This window comes from Podarcis tiliguerta (genome assembly GCF_965153285.1).
Source record: "Podarcis tiliguerta genome assembly, chromosome: 10".
NCBI classification, from domain to species: Eukaryota; Metazoa; Chordata; class Lepidosauria; order Squamata; family Lacertidae; genus Podarcis; species Podarcis tiliguerta.
In genome coordinates this window covers 49,657,057-49,682,245 of record NC_139543.1, presented here as the reverse complement: position 1 = coordinate 49,682,245, position 25,189 = coordinate 49,657,057, and the positions used below count along the sequence as shown (strand labels likewise).

Below are 25,189 nucleotides of genomic sequence, written 5' to 3'. Positions count from 1 at the left end.
AATTCGTTCCAGAGGTCTGTTCTTAACCTGAAACTGTTCTTAACCTGAAGCACCACTTTAGCTAACGGGGCCTCCTGCTGCCGCCGCGCCACTAGGGCATGATTTCTGTTCTCATCCTGAAGCAAAGTTCTTAACCTGAAGCACTATTTTTGGGTTAGCGGAGTCTGTAACCTGAAGCATATGTAACCTGAAGCGTATGTAACCCGAAGTACTACTGTACTTGTGCCACACTGAATTTTTTGATGAAAAATAGACTGGAAAACACCCCCCCCCCCAAAAAAAATCTGAGCAGCACATTATTTATAACATAAAACATGCTCTTATTTTGAAGTGATATCTATTCTCAAAAGTATATACTTAAAGAAGAAAACAGGTCGCCTGTATTTGCTGCAATAGCTGTACTGGGAGGAAAAGAGAAACATCATATGGTGCTTCTGTGATAACTGGAGTTTGTTTGAAGTCTTGGGTAACTCTGATAACTTAGTTTGGCATCCTGTCTTCCAAGTAGGTGGAGTCATAAGCTCATGACTCAGAGTTGATTCTAACAAGGAGTAGGTTGGTCATAACAACAAACACATTGTTGATTGCATAATATAGTCCCTGTGCACATTTTTTGTTACACTAGGTTTTTTAAATAGTAGCAGAAACTATGCATTGAGAACTTTCCACATGAAATGTCTTTCCCGGCAACATGGTGCTAAGTTTCAATTTAACACTGCATTCCAGAAACAGGACTTTTTCAAACTACATTTTGTTACCAAACAAATATTTCATCCTTGGATCACACAAAAACATTGACAGTTCTCCTGCAATGCTGAAATGCTTAGGGTGAGGAAACATGAAGAAGTATTGTTGATCAATCAAACAAAAAAGTTCATTTAGTTTAGCATCCTGTTTCCATAAAAAATCAATCAGATTCCTCCGGCAAATCCACACCTAATGCTGCCAACAGCTGGTATTCAGTGATATGCCATCTCTCAACATTGAAGAGCCATTTAGCTATTGGGGATAACTGGTGTGAAGGCACATGAAACCGCAAGCTTCAGCTAAGCAGATCAGATGGGAGACTGATTTGGAAGCCCATATGCACACTGCCTTGTCCTGCAGGATCAAATAAAGGCAAAGTAAAAAAGCAAGAGTGGGGGGTTAGATCTATGTCAAATTCTTCTTTTCCCATCCAGCTGGTGTCCATCCCCAATAGGGCTGGCCCAAGACATTTAGGTGAACCACAAAATGATGCCCCCGGCCAAGGAAGAAGGTGCGATAAGAGCTACATCAGAGTCTGCTGTATCGGGATCTGCTGCCCCTGTGGATCCTGCTGCCAGAGGCAGTCACCTCAAGCTTGTCTCATGAGGGGACCGGCCCTGATCCCCGGTCGAAAAACATGTTTTTATTTAAATAATTCCAAACCAGCTCACGGTTATTTTATGTAGAGAATCCGAAAGCCTTTGCCAAACTGGCGCCCTCCGCGGCTCCCACGTCACTAAGCTGCCCCGGCTGGGGCTGACGGGAGTTGTGGTCCAAAACGTTTGGCGGGCACCAGCTTGGCGAAGGCAGAGTGGAGATAAAAGCAATATTAAGGGAGTATCCACATAGGCAGCGGCTCCTTGCTTGGCGCCGGCTTGGAAGCAGCAAAGGCTCGCGATGCCCGGACGAAGCGCGGAGAGGCGAAGAGGAGAGAGGTCTGCGTTGGCCACAATGCTGGCAGCAGCCCAAAACCCGCGGCGGGAGGCAGGCGGGCTGGTAGGAAACCCACCATTCCAGCAGCCGAGGGAGAACTGAGGACACGGCTCTCCTTCCGTAAACACCGCTCAGTCCCCTCCCCTCTGCCGGGAAAGCAGCATTTCACCCTACGGGGGTGGGGAAAGAGCCCTGCTTTTTGCACCCACTTTCCTCGTTCCCCACGATTTGAGTTATGCACCTTGCTTGATAATAGCCTGAAATCCATTGCTCTCCCCTTCTCTCTCTTCCGTGCTGGCAGAGCTTTGCCGCATACGGGATTAAATCTCTTTCCTCCTCCCCCTCTCTCCCCAGGGAAGTGGAAGCGTCCAGGCAGCTTGCTAATAGACACCCGAGGACTATGTATAACTAAGTGAAGCGGGGGGAGGGAGTTAAAGCCCCGGTGAGAACGGCTGAGTAGCAGCAGGAGCAAAGGGGGGTTAAGGCTGACCCTGCCTGAGGCTCTCTTGGGGTGAGTGGATCGGGCGGGGTTTTTTTTTGGGGGGAGGCGGGAAGAAAGCAGGTCCCTTCCATCTCTTTCACCTCTTTTCTCGCCTCCCCGGGGGAATTTATCTATAATCCGGTTCAGCTCCGCATTCTCTCCCCCCCCCCCCCGCACTTCAGTTCCCAGTGTGATGGAATCTTGGCTTGCAGAGGGATATTCCATAGCTGGTTTCAGCGCGCCTGGGAGGGGGGGAGTTCAAGGTGACTTATTTTCTCTCTGTTTCAAGATTAAAACAAGCGCTGCCGCTCGATCCTATGACCGTCCTTTTGCAAGTGAGCCTTCCTGTTATTCAGTGCGCTTACACCTGAGTAATGGCGGTTAGGGCAGTAGGCTTTGCTCCGAGCGGTGGTGGTAAACAACCCCGCTGTCCTCTTGCAGAACCGGCGGCGGGGAGCGCTCGTGGTTTGCAAGCCTTGTTGTGGTTGCGTGTCTTAAACAAAATAAAAATAGGCCCCTAAAGTTTCTCCTCTCGTCTCTCCCTTCCCCCCGATTTTCCTGGGGTGTATAATTAAGGAACCGGCAGATGCATTTTGTTTTTGTTTTAAGAAAGGATTGTGTGCTTAACAAAGAAAACAAAACAGATGTTAGCAGAAGAGGCAACGGCGAAGGGGACAGGAAGGGGGTAGATTGGAGGCTGTGTGTGTGTGCGTCTGTGTGTTTAAATGCTTTCCTTGGAAACGCTGCTTTTGTTTTGGTCGGCCAATGCCAAAGCACTCGTACCTCCGAGTAACTGCCAAAAATACATCTGTGGGGAGGGAATAACTGAAACAGATGGAGGAAGAGGAGGAGCTTCGGGCAGCTTGCCTAAATGGGGGGGCCAGCGAGAGCCGCTGTTGCTCGCGCAAATCTTGCTCGACGGCTGAGCGCTGGCGATTTCGGGGAGCAAGGGAGGAGAAGGCTGCCAAATTGTGCAGTCTGAGCCTATGCGTGTTTATTCTGAACTAAGCCGCCGCTCGGATGGCCGAGTTCAGCGTATGGCCTCTTTTCTTTTTACGTCCTGCATTTGCAGGCGTCTACAAACTTTCCTGCGCCTCAGCATTCATGAGGATGTCAAAAGATTAAGAATCGGGTTGACATAGGCTGGACTGATAGGAGGAGTGAAGATCCTGAATTGGGAGTGCGGGTAACTACCCCAAATGAGTGGTTAGACCCAGGGTACACCAGCACCACCCTGCCCCAGTAATGTGGTGGTGGTGGTGGTGGTGGTGGTGTTAACATTTGTATACTGCCCTATACCTGTAGACCTCAGGGCAGTTCACAACGTAAAATTACAACATAAAATACATAATTTCTGGATCAGAATTACTGTGTTCTGTTTAATAACACGAGAATGAACAACAGTGCCAGTTTGTGACTGCCATGATGATAGAATAAAAATGGCTAAGCAGTTTACATAAAAGTAATAAAAGCACAATAACATTCAGTGCGAATTCTTAAAAAGAAGATAAAAACAATATATGCCGGTATGTCACAAATAAAGCTGAATACTGTACAAGAAAGAATTTTTTTTGTCAGAGTCTAGGAAGCTTGGGTTAAGAGGCATTTAAAAGTCATTACTATCTCCAATCTTAGTGTTGGAGAAATAAAAATGTTCTTTATTTCTCTGTACTGTATATGGGTAAAATAAAGTGCTATAGGCAAAAAAGCCCTTTGCGGTATGTCTTCCATGGCAGCACATTCAAAGGTCTCTTAAGCAGATTTGTGATTAGCTCAGCAAAGAGCAATGGGATGACGGGATGTGCTATTAGTGGATCTAAGCTGAATTAGCCAAGGTGACAAACCCAAACTATGCTTACTGGGTCACAAAGCTAGTAGGAATGGCAGGAGATGGGATGAGGCAGGCCTGCTTATCTGGGGAAACATATATGGGTTAAAAAGATCAAAAGGCAAGTCGAATATCTCTTCCATCTAATAGTGAACTCAAGTGGTAACTGGTAACAGCAATGAAGCAAAACCACAGAGGAGAATGAAAGTAATAGACTTCCTCATACCAAGTCAAACCACCTGGATGGTCCATCTAGCTCAGTATTGTCTACATCAGCTCACAGAATCTCTCCCCCAGTTTTGGCAGGGGTTTTCCCAACCCTAGCCAGAAATTGAACGTATCACAACGCTTCAGGAGACCCCTGAAGAAGTACAAAACAACTTTATACTGGGGTGGGGAGAGAAACTGCCAAAACAGCCCAATGAAGATGGAGCATCCTCAGTAACTTGACAGTGGTGAGTATAATTTGGAAACATAAAATAGAAGACCATGGATGGCAGGGAGAGTGGAATGCATAGCTGCAAGGGAAAGGCTGGCTGGTTGGAATCCTGAGGGTTCTTCTCAGGAGGGGAGACCAACAGCAACATTTTGCTGCTGGTCCCTTACTGATGACAACCTGCAAAATCTTCTGCATTTTTATTTTTGCTCGGAAGCAAATCCCACTGGGTTCAATGGGCTTTACTCCCATGTAAGCATGTTTTGCAAGTTGCTAACGCCAGGAGAGAGAAATTCCAAACCGAAAATCTTCAACAAGTGTTGCAACATTGCATTTACAGATTTTTCTTGCGTGAGGTTTTTCTACTCTTACATTTGCAGAGAATTACAGCTATTTTGTTGAAAATAACATGCTTGTATTTTTTCTACTGGGGCCCCCAAGGCAGTGTTGGATAAACAATTTAGATGTACTGTGGGACAGGGAAGGAAGGGTTAAGCCTCCACTCCTCATGTACGGCTCAGTTCAAAATAGACACTGTTTTCTTGGGGGGGGGGGAGTGTCAGGCGATCCAGTTACTGATTACCCACACCTTGTCTGTTGCAGCCCTAAGAAAAACCAAGGGAAACCCCAGTAAGGACCTAAGCTTAGTAAACTGCATTAACTGGACAGAAGAACAAAGAATATAGGTTAAAAAATATACCAGAATCACCTGTCTAAAAAACCTTGTAATATTATTCAGTGTAGAATAAGCCTTTTTGCCTGTACAGTCTTTTCCAAGGAGGCTAATTTGTTTGTCAAATGAAGTCTCCCGAGTGCCACCAACCATTAGTGTGTCCCATTTTTAGAAAGACCCTTTCTGATGTTTACACGAATGTAGATCACTGAATTGAGTAGTAGCCGTTTGAAGTGAAAATTGCACTTAATTATCAGTAGCTGTGGAATTATTGCAATATGGAATTAAGGTGGCCAAGGGCTGCTGTCCAATTTCCATTGACTGGAGGGCCAGATTAGGTGTGATGGTGGCAGGGCAATCACTTTAAATGTGGGTCAATTTAAAGTATGTATCACAAGTGTGTGTGTTGTGATGGTGGGGTGTGATATAAAGAGTAAAAACAGTGTACAGATGAGAACTGCAGAACCCTTCCATGCCTACTGCTTACTCCCCCCCCCCCCTAATCTGTATCCCCTCGAGATGATCTGCCCCGCTTTCCAGACCAGGCTCACTTGGTTTATATGTACTTGGAGCAGACCTTTCTGTTGGGTCCTTCATAGCCTTTGCACAGAGGCCCGATGGAAATGAATGGAGGCCACGCTGCAGTAGCTCTTGGGTGGGTTTTGCTTGAAATTGATTGGTTTTTGTCTGCACCAAACATGAAAGCATGGAGCTCTGATTGTTAATGAAGGCATTGATTGAAGAGAGGGAAGAGTCGATTTGACTGGCAGTCCATTTACCCTAATGCCCATGATGAGCTGTTAATAACCAGGTCACACTAGAGGCACAGGTCCCAAGAGGAGAAAGATGAGGACTGATTGGAGTTCTGGGAGAATCCCCATGGGGAGGGCCAAGAGGCAGCCAAAAATCAGCAAAGGAGTAAGACATCTGACCTGGTCATCAAGTACCATGGAGAATTGGCAGGTCATGGGAAGAATCACAGCTCAAAAGTACAGCACCTGCTTTGATTGCAGAAGGTCTCAGATTTGATCCCCAGAATCTCTAGAAAGGCTCCTGACTAAGACCTGGGAGAGCCACTGCAAGTCTGTGTACTGAACTATAATGGACCAATGAGAGTTATGCAAAGCATTAGCTACCAACCTTCTGCTCCTTCCCAGTGCACTCAAAGTAACTGCTTGGAACTCGCTAGAGGTACAGGCTGCTATTGGAATAGATGGATGAATAGCATACAGAGGTACCCAAAACTGAATTTGTTCATGGAAAACTCAATGTTCGGGCTTAATGATCACAGAATCGGTCTCCTTATCTTCCCATGAAGACAAGGCAGCTCCTGTTCAGAAGGTGCATCACACAATTCAATTGCAGGCACTGATCATAAATCTCTTATTTTCTTTGTCTCCGTCTGTAGATCTGCTGGGCGTCTGATTAATGTTCTCAAATGCACCAAGTGTCGAAAACATTGCCTCCAATGAATTGCATCAGATTCTGTTTGCGGAACAACTCTTGAGCAGGTAGAATGGGCAGGCTAGCCCAAGTACATCTTCTACTGCAGACACACGGCGTAGATAAACATTATAGCCTTACAGTTGTACCTCGGAAGTCGAACAGAATCCGTTCTGGATGTCCGTTCAACTTCCAAAACGTTCAACTTTCAAAGCGCAGCTTCTGCTTGGCTGCAGGAAGCTCCTGCAGCCAATCAGAAGCCTTGGAAGCCCCACTGGATGTTCAGCTTCCAAAAGAACGTTCGAAAACTGGAACAATCACTTCCGGTTTTCGATTGTTCGGGAGCTGAAACGTTTGACTCCCAAGGTGTTTGGGAGCCGAGGTACGACTGTACTATGGTTTGTTACGTTTCTCTTTCTACATTAAAAGTGGCTTATCTTTTTAAGTGTCAACCAGGCTTGATTAGCATGGTCCAGATATTTCAACTGGTGTAAAACATCTGCCTCCAAACAGATGTTGGTGATGGCCAAGTGGTTGGAGCACGTAGCACCAATATTGCACAAGTTGCTCTGGTTGCCGGAACATTTCTGGGCACAGCTTAAGGTGGTGGTATTTACCTATATAGTTTGGGACCAGATTACCTAAAGAAGCGCCTTCACATGCATGAATCTGCCCTTGCCTGAAAATCACCTTTGGAGGCCCTTCACATACAACAGCCATTGAAGTAAGCATAAATGATGGGGCCTTTTCAGCAGTGGAACCACAGCTGGGGGACATGTGGCCCCTTCACCACAGGCCTGTGAGCCTGTCATGACATATCTCAGGTTGCTTCCCCCTCTGACTCTAAGCTGGTTCTTTTGGTGTGAACTGATGTTGAAATGTTTTGACTGGTTTTATTCTTCCAGCAGTTGTTTCATATTTTTGATCCCTCTATGTTCGATTTAAGTATATTGTTGTTTTTCATGGAAGCTGCCATATGAGGACTTTGCCCCTAAGATATGGTCTGAACCGATATTAAATAAATATATTGGAGAAACATGAGTGCTGATTGCCATTTCACTGTCCATTCGAAAGGAAGAATGTGATGATGGGCTGGTGAGGCTGTATTTAGGTTAAGAGCTTATCCAGTATATCTGATTTTTTTTCTTTAGCGGAAGCTAAACCATATCCAGTATGTGTCTATTAGGATGAATGAATGAAAGTCTTAGAGCTCTTGATCATATGCCTCTCCTTTCTTTTATTTTGGCCATGAGTCTTGAGTCTATTTTTAGTCGCTCTCTAGGTCCCTGATATATCCCTGTGTCAGATATGCACAGATTGCAAGTTTGCCCACTACAGTTTTCTGGCTGATGCCAGCCTTAGCAGTATCTGGTGTCCAAGATGCTGTACAGATTGTTCTGATAGATCTCTTTAAAAAAATCTTACTCAAATCTAAAGTGATGCCTATGGGAATCCAAAGAGTGCTTTGTCAATAAGAAATTGTTTTTATATATGAAATTGCTTCATATATATGTTTTTAATCATAGGTGTTAAATTGCTTTGAGATGTTTCACAGGAAGTGGTTGATTTATTTAAAGATCATTTGTTTATTTATCAAATTGGAGTTGGAAGAGACCACGAGGGTCATCTAGTCAACCCCCTGTAGTGCAGGGAGCTTTTGCCCAATGTGGGGCTCAAACCCAGGAGCCTGAGACTAAGATGCATTCTTTCTCTTTCTCGGTGCAGTGATTTGTAGCTTTTGAAAAAAAGGGTTTTGTGTGAAAAAAAGAGTAGATGTGTGAAAACATAGGATACCTGAGTTGTGGCTTTCTGCTCTGCATATTGCCACATATATTTTAAAGGAAAGCCACATTCTGTGCATTCTGTAATGGTTTTTATTTCAGAATATGGGATGTTCCTTAAAAGTAAGGTACACCTGGCAGATTTATTGCCTGTAAACAAGACACGTAACTCTGGCACTTCATGCAAGTATATGTTTGCTGGCTGTTTAGCTATGAAATAGCTTGAGTCATTTGCACCATGTGAAAATCTAAATTCCATTTGGTTGCTTTTAATGGGATGATGACATATTTGCTTCCTGTCTTACACGTGTTGACTCAGGTGCATGCTTGGAAATCTTTTTCGTTGTTGAGCTACCTGAGCCACATTGAAAATGATTGCTGTTCCTTGGCACAGGAAGTGATTTCACCACATTATATCCTGAGATGCAGAAGCTTCTCCCTACTATCTGTGTGAAGTGTTTGGAGGTGCTCTTTCCATCACTGGCTCCCCAAAAATGAGAACAGGGGCCAAGTGAGCAGCTATGCTGGATAGTGGCTTGTCCAAATATGTCCTTATTTTGAACTTTGGCCACATTACAGCATATATTTAAAGTACTATGATACCACTTTATATAGTTATGCCCCCCATAAGAATTATGGGAGTTGCAGTATATTGCAGAATTGTTAGGAGACCCCCCTATTCCCCGCCCAGAGCTACAGTTCCCTGGAAAGAGTGTTTGCTTGTTAAACCGCTCTGGAAATTGTAGCTCTGTGAGAACAGGGATCTCCTAGCAATCCTCAGCACCCTCAACAAACTACAGTTCCCAGTATTCTTTGGGGAAGCCATGGCTGCTTAAATGTACAGTGCTTTAAACGTATAGTGTGAATGAGCCTTTAGTTAAGTGGTCTTTGAGTGGCCTGTCAATTAATTGACTGGTCTTTTGACTGCTTATTATTTGATTGTGGCTAAACATTGTCAAATATTCCATGAAGCTGATAACATTGCTGTGTAGGTGGCAGCTTCAAAAAAAGAAAGCATTGTGGTGTCATTTGCTAGCCAGAGTAGGAGTGAGAGCTATTTGCTTTCAGCACAGCAGCAGTGGGGGCGGGGAGAGACAAAGCCTCTCCTACTGGCCACCTGCTCTGAGTGCCAACATCTGCAAAGAGAAAAAGGAACAGAAACATCTCTCAGTCGTTTTAAACAATAAAAAGCCTCAAGGTAACTTGACAGGATAAAATGCAAGACATAAAAGCAATGTCAGTAAACAATGCAAAAGGCTCATTCAGTAACATGTTTCATAACGGCAAGTCCTACCCACCAGGGTTTGAAATTCGCCAGGCACGTTTTGCACCTGGCTACCAGCCACCTGTGACCAAGTGAAGATGCCCAGATGCCAAAGTGGCGCCTGATATCTCCATCATCTGGAGGTGCATTCCTGGACATCCTTGGATCTTGACTATTTTCACACACTAGCAACACATCCTGTAGAATTATATTAATGATACTTTATCTGCACAATCAGAATGAATGTCAGGAACCAAAAGGTTGTATTGAAAAATATGAGTTTTGAGCTGTCTGGCCCAAAAATGGCAACTAGGCATACCGTTTTGGTGACTGTAACCCTGGTTTAAGGAGCCATTTGGCACCTAGCTTATATATCCGAGTTTCTAACCCACAACACAACATAGGAAAACCACTGTAGGAGGCCACATTAATTAGCCAAAGGCCTGAGCAAACAAAAAGGACTTGGCCTGGCGCCTAAAGACTGGCAGGGATGGTGTCAGACATGTCTCCCTGAGAAGAACATTCCATAAATGGAGTCAACCGTGACAGGTCCATTCTCATGTGGCCACCATTCACACCACCTTTGGGCGAAGAACACAGAGAAGGGCTTCTGTTGAAAACTGCAGGGTTTGGGTTGGTTCATATGGAAAGAAGCAGCCCCTGAGGTATTGTGGTCTTCAGCCCTAAACTTCCCAAATGTGAGTCTCCAGCTATTGTTGGACTACAATTCCCATCATCCCTGGTTAGCAGGATCAGTGGTCAGGGATGATGAGAACTGTAGTCCAAAAACAGCTGGAGACCCACATTTGGGAAACCCTGCTATAGGGATTTAAAGGTCAAAGCCAACACTTTGAATTGAGCCCAGAAACAAATTGGTAACCAGTGCAGTCAGGCTGGATTCAATGTAATCTATTCAGGCCTTCTGGTTCCAGTCATTAACCTATGACTAGCTAGCCATGGTTGCTGGAGGAGCCATGGACACATAACCTGTGGCTTCCATATTTCATTGGACTAGAATGCCCATTGGCTATGCCAGCTGGACAACGCTTGGAGGGCCAGTTTCCCCATCCCCAGACTACCCTATGCATATGATGTGAGCATAGGACTGCAGCATTAATGGGTTCCTGAACCTAGGAAGCTGACTTATACGGAGTCAGGCCATTGGCCCATGCAGTACTTCTTCACCATTGGTCTTCCAGTGGTGGGTTAGGACTTGCTGTTAGGTTGTAGCCTGATCTAAGGTGGGTTGCAGCAGCAGCATTACTACCATATAAATCTCCAGGATTTCAGGTAGGGGTCTTTCGTAGTCCTACCTGGAGGTGCCAAGGGATGAAACTGGGACCCTCTGCATGCCAAGGAGGTGCTCTGCCCCTTGGCCACAGCCCTTCCCTGATGACTCTCCGATCTGTTAAATTCCTGGGAAGGGTTGAATTTGAGTTAACTCTCTTTCAAGTGCGACCATTATTTCACAATACACAAGCAGCCCAATGCCCAACCCTAACTTTGGCAAGCCATTGTGTTTGCCTTAGCCCTTCCTCTCCCGGCTGCAAAATAGCTGGAAAATAGTGTGCTACTTAACAGTTTCGTTACAAGAATTGCAACAATAATGTTCGCACCTTTGCATCCTTGTGTTACATAAATGTTCAGTATATAATCTGGTAACTTCCAGGGGCGGTTCTGTTTTTTTGTTTTGCAGGAGAACTGCATTGATCTCTGCACAATTGTGAAAGTCACATTCTGTGAGCTGCTGGCCTAAGTAGGTTAGTCTGATGTTTTACTCGGTGACAAAGAATTCCCCTCACACACACCTTCAAAGTCCTCTTTTAAAGTCCCCCCTCCCCCACTCCAAAGGACTAATTGCTTCTTATCAAACAAAATATATTGGTGGGGAGAAAAAGCTTTGATTGCATGGTGAGCTATGACCTTGCGCCATGGAGACAGCGGTTTTGTGTGCTTTTGTTTAAGAGCTATTTCTAAAACATCCAAGCTCTATACTGTATATGCTTGTTATGAACACCAAAGGCCAAACAGGCTTAGTATGGCTTGATTCAGCTTCATACTAAAACTAAACTAACTAAATTGTTTCAACAGGCAAGCATTGCTTGTTTTGTGCAATGACATCTGTGCTTAGTGACTTAGGGCACCATCCACTTGCTTGTGGAAGGACTTCAGATCCAGGGAATGCCCTTTGCTAACAGAAAATTGGGGAAAGGGGTTTTATTTGTGGCAGATTCCTCCTTCCTCTTCAGCCGCAATACTTTTTTAAAAAGAAGATTGACCTCAGAGGTTTGGGGGACCCCCTACAAACAGGGTGAAAGATGGCATGGGTGGCCTTGGAATGGAAAGCACATATTGGCAAAATCCTCATGCTTCTCCTTTGGCTAATGGCTTTGTCCATTGGATCAAAAGCACTTCTGTGGGTGGTGCAAGAGCACCAACCTGGATTCCACCATCTAATAATAATAATTAAAAAAACTGAAGTGCGTTTTGTAAAAAAAAAAAAAGTTCCCCTAAACAGGTCTAGATGACTTCAGTATGCTTGCTCACCCCAGGTTCTGTGTACTGCATTGACAAAAGCGATCCCAAAATGCCTCTCAACGATGAGCAGAACGGTGACTGCGATTCTTCCCGGTTCTCCGAAAGCACAGCTTCTTCTTCCAGCGACTCCGAATATTCAAGGCAGAGTTTCACCAGTGACTCTTCAAGCAAGCCCGGCTCTCCAGCTTGTAAGCTAGCATGGCAGGAAATTTGAGAACCACTACCTTGTGTGCAAAATTCATGTTTCCATTTGGTTTCCCCACCCTGCCACACACACACACAGTTTCAAGGATTTCATCTGCTGGCTTCACTGTACAAGAAATATCCAAGCTGTAGGCCAGTGTGGGGAAGCAGTGGCTATCAGGGTGTTGCTAGCCTTTATCTTCCATGAAAATTCCATATTCTCTGATCTTTGTTGGAGGCAGTGGGAAATCCCAAGTGGGGACAATGCTATTCCTCTCTGGAGCTGCTTGCAGGTTTCCCATAGGCAGTTAGTTGGCTGTAATAACAGGATGCTGGACTAAATGGGCCACTGGCCTGATCCAGCAGGACTTTTCTTAGGTTCTTAACTCCCATCAGGTCCAGCTAGTGTGGCCAATGGTCAACAGGGATGGATGTTGAAGTCTTGCAACATCTAAGATAAAGGTAAAGGACCATTAGGTCCAGTCGTGGCCGACTCTGGAGTTGTGGCGCTCATTTCGCTTTATTGGCCGAGGGAGCCGGCGCACAGCTTCCGGGTCATGTGGCCAGCATGACTAAGCCGCTTCTGGCGAACCAGAGCAGCGCACGGAAATGCCATTTACCTTCCCGCCGGAGTGGTACCTATTTATCTACTTGCACTTTGATGTGCTTTCGAACTGCTAGGTTGGCAGGAGCAGGGACTGAGCAACGGGAGCTCACCCCATCATGGGGAATCGAACTGCCGACCTTCTGTTCGGCAAGCCCTAGGCTCTGTAGTTTAACCCACAGCGCCACCCGCGTCCCTTCTCCTGCAACATCTAGAGGGCCACAAATCTAGATGTATGTTTTTGTTGAAATTCCTGCATTGGGTTGGACTAAATGATCCTTGGGGTCCCCCCCTACTCTACAAAATTCTCCACCTTTGCTCCAAGCAGTTAACTACCATTATGGAAAAAGGGCTGAATGTTTATATAAATTGTGTTTATGTATATTATTGGGTTCACCCTTTATCATCTCCACTTACAAAGGACCCATTTAGAAATACTAAAGCTCTGAAGTGTTTTCATGTTAAGCTTTCACGCTAAACATGTTTTCCCTTCCTTTGTCCCAGCTACAAGCCCTCCCAAAGTGGTTACATTTGATGAAATGATGGCAGCAGCAAGAAACTTGTCAAACTTGACTCTGGCTCACGAAATTGCTGTAAATGACAACTTTCATTTGGAGCGCACTGAACATCCGCCAAACAGGTAAGCAAGAGGGGTTTAGTAATTTCACCGAAGGGGCTTTAGGGCCCCAACCAAGTTTATTTACCATTTAGGGTTGGACAGGTATACTGAGATGTTTCAGTCTGGCCAACACAACAGGTAGATTTTAATAATGGCAAAATGCAATAAAACAATAAATTCAGTTTTAAAGCAAGAAAAGACACTAGGGTCTCTTAAACTTAAAATGTATGAATCACTGCTGCTTGGCAGCTAAAAAAAATTAAATCCACCAAGTGACTCCACACATTCTGATTTTCCTATGGGAATGGAAACAGGATTGAGGGAGAGGTTTATATCCACGTTTAATTAAGAAGAAAACCTAAATATGATAAGAAACTTTCCAGTATTGCATATCCGATTCTTTCTCTTTGGTAGATACAGGAACAATTTTTTCCTAGTTTTCTGTTCTAGCTGCAGTTGTTCTGGTGGGACCACTCCCACGACTTCAAATTATATAATCTGGCACACACTCCTTGGCATCAACCCACAGGGTTGTGAGGAGGCATCAGTTTTAATTCCAGCCTGTGTTTGTCACCTGCAGCGCTGTTTCCATCCTGCTGCAACTCAGTTGCTAACAAAAAACACTTATTTGTCTCTGTTAATTAATTAATTTTTTAATTTATTATTTGTACCCCGCCCATCTGGCTGGGTTTCCCCAGCCACTCTGGGCGGCTTCCAACAAAGATGAAAAATACACTAAAATGCTGTGTCTGCTGTGGTGGAATTTTATGTAATTACATTATTTAAAAATTGATTGCTTATTGCTGTTGTTTTGACTCTCATGGTTGTATCAACCACAGGGAAAAAAAATACGTATATAGACTGACACAATGTGTGTTTTATTCAGCACCATTCATTTCAGTGCAAATGTTAACACTGTTAACTATTTACATTATTTTCCTGCCTGCCACAGCTTGACTAGAAGAGTGAAGCAAATTGTGCACCAGGCATTCTGGGATCGTTTGGAGGAAGACTTGAATGAAGATCCTCCCGAATATGAACATGCCATTAAGCTGTTTGAAGAAATTAAAGAGGTGAGTTAACCTTGGGTTTCTTTTTTTCTCTTTTTCTTTTGTCAGCTTAGGCCCAGCTATATAATTTTATCAGTACAGCAACACTTCTGTTCTAATCCTAAGACCTGCATTACCACGGTGAGCCAGTTTAACTACAGCTGCTGCACCTTACTTGATTTGTGTGTGTGTGCTTAAATATTTCAGATTCTTCTTTCTTTCCTGAACCCTGGGGCTAACAGGATGCGAAGCCAAATCTGTGAAGTTCTCGATGCCGACCTCATAAGGCAGCAGGCCAAGCACAATGCAGTTGACATCCAGGGTCTCGCAAACTATGTCATTAGCACCATGGGCAAGCTGTGTGCTCCAATAAGGGATCATGACATCAACCAGTTAAAAGCTACTGGGAACATTGTCGTATTGTTCAGGTTGGTGTGCGGTTTTCCTTTTTCACTTTGTTCTTTATCATTGTTCTTTTAGCATTGTTCAAAGAATTGGCGAAAAACTAGAATTTTTCAAATATAGTGATCTGGAGTGGGATCCAGAGTTTCCCAAACTTGGGTCTCCAGCGGTTTTTGGACTACATTTCCCATCATCACTGACCACTGGTCCTGCGAGCTAGGGATGCTGGGGGTTGTATTCCAAAAACAACAGGAAATCCAAATTAAGGGCTGCCGAGAGGGTGCACCTAGGCCAGCAACCTTGTTGCATTTTATTTTCCTTCATGCTGCTTGTTTGTATTGATTCTAACATTTGTAGTTTTACTACTCAAACATGCTGCTCCATCTAGTAGTGCTTTCCATGAAGCAATCATTTCACAGAGGGCTTGCCAATGTGGCACCCATGGACGTCTTCCTCTGATGCCCACAAAGCCTCCTAGTGCCCCACTTGCTACCCACTTGGTCATGAGGTGGTGAGAGTGGTTGCCTTTTTCTCCTTGGAAAAGTAGAGCTGAAGGAGGATGTTGCAAGAGTGATGCTTGTTCCTCCCTTCAGCTCTCCGTGCTCTTCAAGATCAAAATTAATTCTACTAGATCCAGCTTCTATGCGTATTCCTTGTGTGGGGCATACAAAAATACATCTGGGCTAAAGGGGTTTTGCAGGCACCTGCCAAGCCCTGCCCATAGTGCTTTGCAAGCACTGATCACCTGCTGTACCTCAAAGCAGGTCTGAGTTTGTATTAAGATGTTTGCTATCTTCCTATGTCTACTGAAGCCATTGTAATCAAGCAGTGATGTGAAGGGGAGTACTTGGATCATTTTAGTGGGATTTTGCTGGCTTAACTGCAAATACACTATTTTAAGTAGGTTGTAAACCAGAATATTTTAATTCCATTGCTTGTGAGCATTTAGTAGAAGCTGTGCATTATATTAACACAGAGATACTACAAATGCACAGAGTAAGTTCATGAATTGCCATGGCGGTGTCTAATAATAGTTTGACTGTGTTGCAATTTATCTGTGATGCTTGAGCAGTGGGGCGGTTGCCCTTTGCAAACTGGACTACTGGGGAACCGAGATAAGCCTGTGTCTCTGCATATGCTGCGTGGTGGGGAAAGGACAACGTAATCAAGTTTCCTATGATGACATGGCTGCAAACTATTTTTGTTTGTTGTATTCTTACAGGCAAATATTCCACGTTCTGGATCTCATGACAATGGATATGGCTAATTTTACTATTCGGAGCCTTCGACCTCATCTCCAGCGTAACTTGGTGGATTATGAAAGAGCAAAATTCCAAGATATACTTGAAGAAACGCCAAGTATGTCCTTTGTTTACATAGGCGGGTATATAGCCAATGGCCTGGCGATGCAGGCAGCTGCCTGGGGCCTCTAGTTAAGAAGAGGTCCAAGGGGAGATTTACTTTTTCCTTCCTCCTCAATGAACTAAAAGCTCCAACAGGAAGAAATTTGATCTTTTAAGCCACCTTCTAAAACCTGTTCGTGGCGCTATAACAGAGAAGCAACCTTTAAAAAATGCTTTGGGTCAGGAGTGTTAGCCAAGTCTCATTCAGTATACGAGAGACCTGCAAGTATTTGTGCAAATCCTTGGACTCCAACCTACTGACATATCTGATGACAGGAATTATTATTACTACTACTACTACTACTACTACTAATAATAATAATTTTATTATTTATACCCTGCCCATCTGGCTGGGTTTCCCCAGCCACTCTGGGCGGCTTCCAACAAAATATTAAAATACAGTAATCTTTTAAACATTAAAAGCTTCCCTAAGGGCTGCTTTCAGATGTCTTCTAAAAGTCTGGTAGTTATTTTTCTCTTTGACATCTGGTGGGAGGGCGTTCCACAGGGCAGGTGCCACCACCGAGAAGGCCCTCTGCCTGGTTCCCTGTAACTTGGCTTCTTATAGCAAGGGAACCCCAGAAGGTCCTCAGCGCTGGACCTCAGTGTCCAGGCTGGACGGTGGGGGTGGAGAAGCTCCTTCAGGTATACTGGGCCAAGGCTGTTTAGGGCTTTAAATGTCAACACCAACACTTTGAATTGTGCTTGGAAATGTTATATTCAGGCAGTGTTTTCATCAGGGGACGCTGTGAGTGCTGCACCATTTTGTCAGGGATGGGGGGAGCAGAGAAGTTGGGGGGTGTTGCTTTGTTTCTGGTTGAGAGCTAAAGCAGCACATTCAAGGAACATGTCGTGTGGAGACTCAAATATAGTTAGGGGAAAGTCATGAAAAAAGAATAGACTGTCATGTGAATGCAGTTGCTCTTCCAGGAGAAGGCCCTACCTTCCTCCAGCACAGTCTGTTGTGATGCTATATGTCTTGTTGCACAGGCAGAACTTGTGCTGACAGTGGCTACGGCACAAGACAGGCAGCTTCCTTCTTCCAGTGAGCGCTACCTCCATTGAAATACACACAGCTGCATGATAATACAGTGGTACCTCGGGTTAAGTACTTAATTCGTTCTGGAGGTCCGTACTTAACCTGAAACTGTTCTTAAGCTGAAGCACCACTTTAGCTAATAGGGCCTCCCACTGCTGCTGCACCTGCATCTGTTCTCATCCTGAAGCAAAGTTCTTAACCTGAAGCACTATTTCTGGGTTAGCAGAGTCTGTAACCTGAAGCGTATGTAATCCAAGGTACTACTGTACAATGCAGGCAGAATTGCAATTGGTCTGCTATGATGCAATCTCCATCAAAGAGCACTGTAGCTGTTCTATGCCTTTCTTCAGTTCTCTACTTTTTGCGAGCAGGGTTTGCCTTCCTCCATAGAGTGTGCAATAATAAAACATGTACTACAGTTTCTGTTTTCTGTCTTGCAATGTTTAGGTGCCCTGGACTTGACCACAGAATGGATAAGGGAATCTATACAAGATGAATTGTCTTCTCTTTCCTGTGAAACATCTTCGTGTGCTGGTGCTAATGGGATGTCCAAAACAAATCTGAGTCCTACTTCGGTGCTAACAAACAGCTACTTGAAACTCTTGCAGTGGGATTACCAGAAAAAGCCTGTTCCTGAGGTAAAGCTTGCTAAGAGAGGGACAGGAAACTTGTGGGCCCTGCAGGTGTTGGGGGACTACAACTCCCATCATCCCTGACCACTGGCCATGTTTGTCAGGGCTGATGGGAGTCCAACAACATCTGAAGGGCACAGGAACCCCAGCCCTGATTTAAGAGCTTCCTCCTCACCCACCATGACCAGTCCCAGAGCATAGTTTCCTATCTCCATGTGAAGAAAGTAGCCTTGCAGCAAGTTTGTGGGAGGGAAGGAAGGCTAAGTAGCCAAAGGAACTCTTATGTGTTGGAATGTGCAGTCCTACATTTAAAAATGAAGATGCAAAATAAACTATTAAAAAGGCCAAAATGCACACAAGAAAAGTGGGAAGTTGTCACATGGATGGTTACTACAATTCACAGAGTGCTTTCAACAATCAATCCATCTGACAAAGGGCACATTCACACAATGCATTTAAAGCACCATGGTGGCACTTCAAACAGTTATGCATCCCTCAAAGAATTCTGGGAGCTGCAGGTTGTTAAGGTTGCTGAGAGTTGTTAGGAGGCCCTTGTTCCCCTCACAGAGCTACAATTCCCAAAGAGCTTTAACAATCAGCACCCCTTCCCAGGGAACTATGGGAATTGTAGCTCTGTGAAGGGGGAATAGGGGTTTCCTAAGAATTCTTAGACCCTGTAAAAATTTCAGATGCCGGGTTTATTTGGAGAATGTCATGACTGATTTTAAAGTGGGATAACTTAAATGTATGGTGTGAATGCGGTCTAAATGAACTCCTTTGACAATAAATTGAACTCCTGGTAAAATACATATCTTTGATATTCAGTCTCATTGGAGATTCGACTGTTTTGTTGACACTCTTTTCTAAACATCTTATTCCAGACATTAATGACAGATGAAGGTCGTCTTCAGGAGTTAACAGAGAAACTGAATCAGTTGAAGGTTATAGCATGTGTGTCTCTCATAACAAGCAACATGTTGGCTGCAGTTATTGAGGGCATTCCCGATTTTGTAGACAAACAAAAGCGGATTTCATTTGTGCTACTTGAAGGAATGAATAAGAAGTAAGTATTTAGACTTGAGTGTTGGAACTTACTGAAAACCTATATGAAAAGTCAATATGGGGGCACGAATCAAAGGCAGTATCTGATAGAATTAACATGGTTTTCTCCTCACCCCCCTTTTTGCAGGAGTTTTGATCTGAAAGAAGCTCTTAATGCAATAGGTATTCGTACGTGTAGTGAAATAAATGAGTCGGTGACTGAGAGAGGCTTCCCGCCACTAAATAAGGAAGTGCAAACAAATTTAGTAGGGCAGCTCTGCAACATCGTTGAAGAAGACAATCCTATCAACTCCTTAATTGGTTAGTAACTTAACTCACTGGCTACAGGCATCTTAATGTTTTAAGTGTATATGTCGTTGTCGTGATTTCAAATAAAATTGTGATTTCCAGTCACTATTATCAAATACTGTGGCATGAAAAAGGCTGCCCCCATTGACCTGGTTCTCATGTAATGCTAAGCCATGGCTTAGTGCGAATGCTCAGGTTCCTAGAGAGATAGTGGCTGCTTTGTTTCTCCTCTGGTCTTGCTGCTACTGCAGTGCTGTGAGCTAAACCATGGTTAGACTTAGTGTATCATCTGAATCAGGACTCATGGTTTGTCTTGACAAGCCAGGAGCTGTAGCCAAAACGTTTGTTCTATGGCTTATGCCTTGTGGGTTTATCTGGCTTCGGATGACACGCTAAGCCAAACCAGGGCTTGGCTTGCAGTGGCAGGACTGAAGCAGGAACACACTGGCTATGATATCCCATCTAGGCTTAGGGCATTACATGTGAACTTAGCCACTGTGTGAAGTTCAAACTTAGTTTATAGTTCTTTGTATAACAGATAACTTCAAATGGATTGAAGTCTGGAATCAGTGTATGTAAGCCCCCATCTCTGCAATTGGGGAGGACAACAGACTTTGTACCTTTCTCTACACACATTCGTTTATGTGTGAACAGAACTTCCACACACTGAGCTGTGTGTGCAGAGGGATCTGTCCATGTGTTTGGTTGAAGGGTTTCTGACTGTAGATCAGGGGTAACTAAATCTGGGTGGTGGGGATGCTACTATTACTCTTTGGCCTTGCCTGGTCACCTTACCAGTTCTACAGAGGAAAAAGGCAGGGGTTATATAATAACTACAGGAGGTTAATCTCCCTAACTACTCCTTGGCTGATCTAGGCAACTGCACCCTGAACATTCTTGTTCTCCCTGCCCTCTAAAAAAAAAACCCCACCATACCTAAATGCCACCCCTCCTGACTGGGCAGAAGCGCAAGGAGTATTTTCAAAAGAGCAGAGGAAACAGCTTGCTGTAATAAGGACTGGCCTCCTGATTTCTGTCTCTGCCCCTTCAAGGCCTTGTTGGAAACATGCGAACCCATGCTTCAGTGCAGGAATCAAACGCAGATTTAAATTTATCTTCACAGGAAATGCAGAAACCTTCCAAAGGCTACTGTACTGTAGCAAAACAAGTTGCAATCCCAACCTTAAAATGGTTGATGAGATGTCCACAGCACTATATGTGGGTGTCTTGAGATAGTGACACCTATGTATGTAGACCTCCTCAGCAACTTGATCATACAGGGTTTCAATTCTTGGGAAGTCTGTCCACATAGATGGACATAGGTCTCAGTTGTCCACTCTTAGCACATGGGTTTGGGGGTGGAGCCTGTGCTGCTTCTTTCTATGTATGCATGGATGCTTTTTGTGCAGTTAAAACATGTAAGGGCCTACTTCATTCATATTTAGAACATTATGCTGTCTGTCTTGAATGATACAAGCCAAAGTTCAGTTGCGCTCAGGTTCTGTTTGTGGGTGTCCCATGAGCCTTTGGTTGACCACTCTCAGAACAGGATGCTGGGCTAGATTCACTATTGGCCAATTCTTACTTTCTTAAATTCTAATTATGTGATGTGTTTTCCCCATCCCTCTCTAGATAAACGGATTCATTTGTACATGAGAAGCTTGCTTGCTTCTCCAGGCTTTCAAAAGTCTACGCCCACAATTCCAGGAGGCCTTGCTGTGATTCAGACTGAGATAGAGACCATTGGATCACAGTATGCCAACATTGTTAACCTGAATAAACAGGTGTATGGACCATTCTATGCAAGTATTTTCCGAAAACTGCTCTTCAGTGAAGCAAGCAAAGCAGAGCCTGAACCTTCTACTAACTGAAATATTTGGGTCTCTTTTGTTCCTTCCTGGTCACAGTATTTATATTGTGATTTGTATTCTTCTCAACATGCATGGCTTGCAACGATGACTGTTACAGAGAGATAAATCTGTGTGTCTAAGTGGGCTAGACCAGAGATACTATATATAAATAAAATGTCCCTTGAATCTGCAAAGTTACTAAAAAAAAAATTTAAAGAAATAATTTTGTTTATAATGGCAGATTGTAACATTTATTGCACTTGCTTACTGTAAATGTATTCTCTTGCAAACAGTTGTGACATATTGGAGAAATGCTTGCTGATGTTTTAGTAACATGCTTATTCCAATGCCTTCAGAGCAATAAAACTGAAGTTAGTGGTTCAGATTTGATCTGAATTAAAATATTAAGCTCTTAACCCCAACCCCACCGCTCTTATTCCAAATTGGCTTGTTAACAAAACCCTATTTTCATTCCTCCATATCCCTCCCTTGGTTCTGTGCTGGCAACTGTGGGGTGGGGTAGAAGGGGATGGCTCTCATCAGATTGCTCCTGAACTGCTGCCTGCTTCATGAGCAGTCTTCATAGCAGCCCAGTTCCAAACTGCTTAGAGGTATTAAAAAACAAACAACCCCCTGCATAGTCTAGCTGGCACATGGAAGGGTAATAAGTGCACATTTTTCAAGCAAGCCACAGGAATGTTTTGATGTAGTAGATCGCTTGAGAGCCTACATTATTATATGCAAACTATATATTTATATATATTTGCATATCTCAAACTATTCAATATAGGAAAGCTTCATTACTTTGGTTATCTAATCATCCCTTTTATACCAGAAATGAATCATGACTTGAACAAAATTACTTCTAGGATGTACAATTTATAATACTAATTCACTGTGATCTTTTTTCAATAACAAACTTGTTAAGTATATAAACCTTTTCTTGGGAGTCTCTAAATACTCCCAAGTGATATTTTATATCCCTAAAGTGCGTTTTTGGTAAGAATGAATCTTTATTCACTTTGGGACTAAGGTTCAAAACCATTTGCCATACAATGTTTTTGATGTGTCTATCGCAGAGGACCTTGATATAAAAAGCATTGTAGTTTTTATTGGCAATTTTGATTTTTTAAATAAAAAAAATGGAAATGTAGGACCTTCTTTTTAAAATCTCTACCAAGTATATCTCAGCTATCTCAGACTAAGGCTGACTTCCTGCCTGAGGGTGGGGAGAGGCAGAATTATTTCTTTCCTTCCTACGAGTTTTGACTTCCCTGTGGGATTAAGCAAAATGACAAAATGGTGAATGCGTATTCAGTTATTGTTCAGTTCAATGAATTCAGTGGTGCTAGTGATAGCCATACGTGACTCTACAGACTACTCTCTCAAACCACACAATCCTTTTCAAGATGCCTTTGGAAGAGAGTGTTCCTTGCCCTGCACTTGCCTTGCACTAAGATAGCCTTCCCCAGGGTGCTGCTCTCCTGATGTTGCAGGACTCCAGTTCCCTTAACCGCTGACCACTGGCTATGCTGCTGGGGTTGCTGTCAGTTGGAGCACAACTACGTCTGGCAGGGCACCAGGCTGAGGAAGGCTGCTCTAAGATTTTATGTCCAATTACAAGGAATAGGAATTTAATATATATTTTTCACGTTTTAAAATTGTTAGGCTGACTTGGAGAAACTCTGCTTTGTGGGAGCTATTGCAATATAAAGCGTATGTTAACAATAAATAATAAGACTTGATGCACAAACTATTTGTATCAAGAAGCCAATAGCACCCCAAATTCTGATAAGGGAACTCTATACTTTCTTAAATTTGAAAGGAAAATATATTAAATAGTCTAAACTAATATGTGTGACTTAGATATGGCTAGGTTATGTTATAAACATCCACAAGAAACCTTATTGTAATCATTTTATTGTGGTATATATCTTTTTCTGTTTTCTTAAGCACTCTGCAGGAGTCAAATGGAGCCACAGTCCCTCCACAAGATTCTAATTTACCTGGGAAACAATATTTATTAGAAAACACTCATGCAGAGGCCTAAGAGAAAGCAAGCTTTGTTTTGTGATTTTATAAATGACTTTAAAGGGGCATTTTATATAGCATGGTATGTCCATTCAGCAATATTTGAATGTTTCCTAGCTAATGTTCACAGCCTTTTGGATGTTGAAATTAATCAGTTAACTTGTCCCTCCTGCATGTTGTTTGCTGAAATAATCCAAATATGTTTACTTTTGTTAGCTTAACGAAAGCAAGATAGTGTATGTAACTGGTTTGTGAGATGGGTTTTTCTGTGTGTTAATATTTCGTATTCATTAAAATTTGTTTGTGATTTAAAATGTTGTGGAGATTCCCTCTCATTTAAAGTAGTAAAACAAAAAAGATGCAACTGCAGAGACCATTTATTCTTGGCTATTTTGAATGTGGACACTGCAGCCCAAGTTGGGAACTGGTCAACTGATGGCTAAATGAAGTTCAGCTCTCTCTGCACAGACCCATGAGAAGTTGCCATTACTAACTAATTCAAAATCCAGGGAGATTTAGAACCAGGGAGGGCCATAGCTCTGCAACAAAGCATCTGATTTGCATGCAGATGATAGCAGGTTCAATCCCTGGCATCTCCAGGTACGGTTGTGAATGTCCCCTGTCTGAAATCCTAGGGATCTGCTCCAGTGTAAACAATATGGTAGATGGACCAATGGCAGCTTCTGATGTCCCTAATATGGATCACCCACTGTGCTCCACTTTTGCCACTATTCACAATGGTGTGAACAGCTGTGGGCAGGGCATATCAAATGACGGAAATAGGCTGCCATTACAGTTCACAATCTCTCCTTTTGCCAATATTCACTATGGTGTGGGCAGGGCGTATCAAGTTAAATAGCTGCATTTGTTTCCCTGTGAGCTATCCCTATGAGCTATTGGGCACACTTGGCATCTTCATGTAAAAGCAATACTACTTTAGCCATGGCAGTGTGAACGTTTGTTTTTAATTAAAAATTACTATTAACAATAAGCAAAAAGGGGCCACTACAAGCCATTAGTATGTACCTGTTGCCTTCATTGTAGTTGGGACTCAGGAATACTTAGCAGCAGAATGAAAACAAACTGCTGCTACCTAGATGTATGCAGTAGGTTGCAGTAGGTCCAAGCTGCCAGTTGGGTTGCCAACATATTGTTAGAAAGCAGCATTAAACTGCTAACCCAACCATTGGTAGTGATCCAACATTTGAGGAAGGAGGAGACACCCAGAATCAGTCCAAGTGATGGCATATGCTCACAATGGCAGTGCCTAGGTTAAATCAGGTTACGTTTAAAACATTCCTGGGTTAGTATTTTATTTCTAAAGTCAGGTAGGTTCTGTTCTATGGATACCAATCCTTTCTTTTCTTGCTTTCTATACAGTGCAGTCTGTGACATCTGCATGTCAGAAATCCCACAGGTAAAACTCTTTCTGGCCGAGATGCAGAAATGGGCAACTATACATACACCTATTGTACTTTTGCCTATCAAAAAACTCTCAAAAAATATATAATCAATTAGGAAAGAAGTGGCATGAACGTTAAGTATCTAATACTGTAGTGCAATCACAAAAGAAAGTTTTATTTGTTGCATTTTACTCTATTGTGATGAACGGGGATGATTAGCAGATTCCTTGATGGGGAAATCTATACCAGCGGTTTGTGTTTCTATTGCTCCCATTCGAGCAATTTCACCAAAAAGCTATTATGTTATATTCATCCATTTCGATGCTGATTGCCGCATTTACCTTTACCTTACACCGGAACGTACTCGACGTGCCACAATTTCCTGCGTGTTAAGAAACGAGGGACAGGAAGAAGCTTCCTCAGTTCAGGGATCGGTTTTGAGGAAAGCTGAGCTGTAAAGAGGAATTCTGGCGTTTCCACACTCGCTCCTGGCCAAGCAG

General features: G+C 43.4%; 1 protein-coding gene and 1 long non-coding RNA gene across 13 annotated transcripts; one reads left to right on the top strand and one right to left on the bottom strand.

Annotated features, from left to right (window-relative positions):
- The first annotated feature begins 1,910 nt into the window (after positions 1-1,910).
- On the top strand, positions 1,911-23,600 carry TCP11L2 (t-complex 11 like 2). Of its 12 annotated transcripts, XR_014502298.1 has the most exons (14): positions 2,349-2,424; positions 4,140-4,444; positions 6,507-6,609; positions 11,283-11,346; positions 12,139-12,312; positions 13,416-13,551; positions 14,483-14,603; positions 14,787-15,007; positions 16,204-16,340; positions 17,871-18,061; positions 18,937-19,118; positions 19,245-19,417; positions 21,038-22,786; positions 22,831-23,600. XR_014502298.1 is itself a non-coding variant. In XM_083400233.1 (12 exons), exons 4-12 carry the CDS (start codon positions 12,174-12,176, stop codon positions 21,274-21,276), a joined length of 1,539 nt encoding a protein of 512 aa, XP_083256359.1. In that variant the 5' UTR covers positions 2,047-2,191; positions 6,507-6,609; positions 11,283-11,342; positions 12,139-12,173; the 3' UTR covers positions 21,277-23,600. The 12 variants fall into 12 exon arrangements, 6 of the variants coding, with proteins under 6 accessions (XP_083256359.1, XP_083256358.1, XP_083256357.1 ...); XR_014502294.1 differs by lacking the exons at positions 2,349-2,424; positions 4,140-4,444 and adding an exon at positions 1,911-2,191; XR_014502295.1 differs by lacking the exons at positions 2,349-2,424; positions 4,140-4,444 and adding an exon at positions 2,047-2,191 and having other exon boundaries at positions 11,283-11,342.
- Positions 14,388-25,169, bottom strand: LOC310658394. The gene is made up of 2 exons (XR_014502302.1): positions 25,037-25,169; positions 14,388-14,582 (listed from the first exon to the last, which is right to left on the bottom strand). It is a non-coding gene; the product is annotated as an uncharacterized lncRNA (long non-coding RNA).
- Positions 25,170-25,189: the final 20 nt, after the last annotated feature.

What these genes read in the sequence shown, in the direction of transcription:
- TCP11L2 (XM_083400233.1), top strand. Translation starts at nt 12,174, where the DNA reads ATGCCTCTCAACGATGAGCAGAACGGTGACTGCGATTCTTCCCGGTTC. An exon ending in ACTGAACATCCGCCAAACAG is followed by an intron (nt 13,552 to 14,482) that starts GTAAGCAAGAGG and finishes TGCCTGCCACAG; the next exon opens with CTTGACTAGAAGAGTGAAGC. An exon ending in TCCTATCAACTCCTTAATTG is followed by an intron (nt 19,418 to 21,037) that starts GTTAGTAACTTA and finishes ATCCCTCTCTAG; the next exon opens with ATAAACGGATTCATTTGTAC.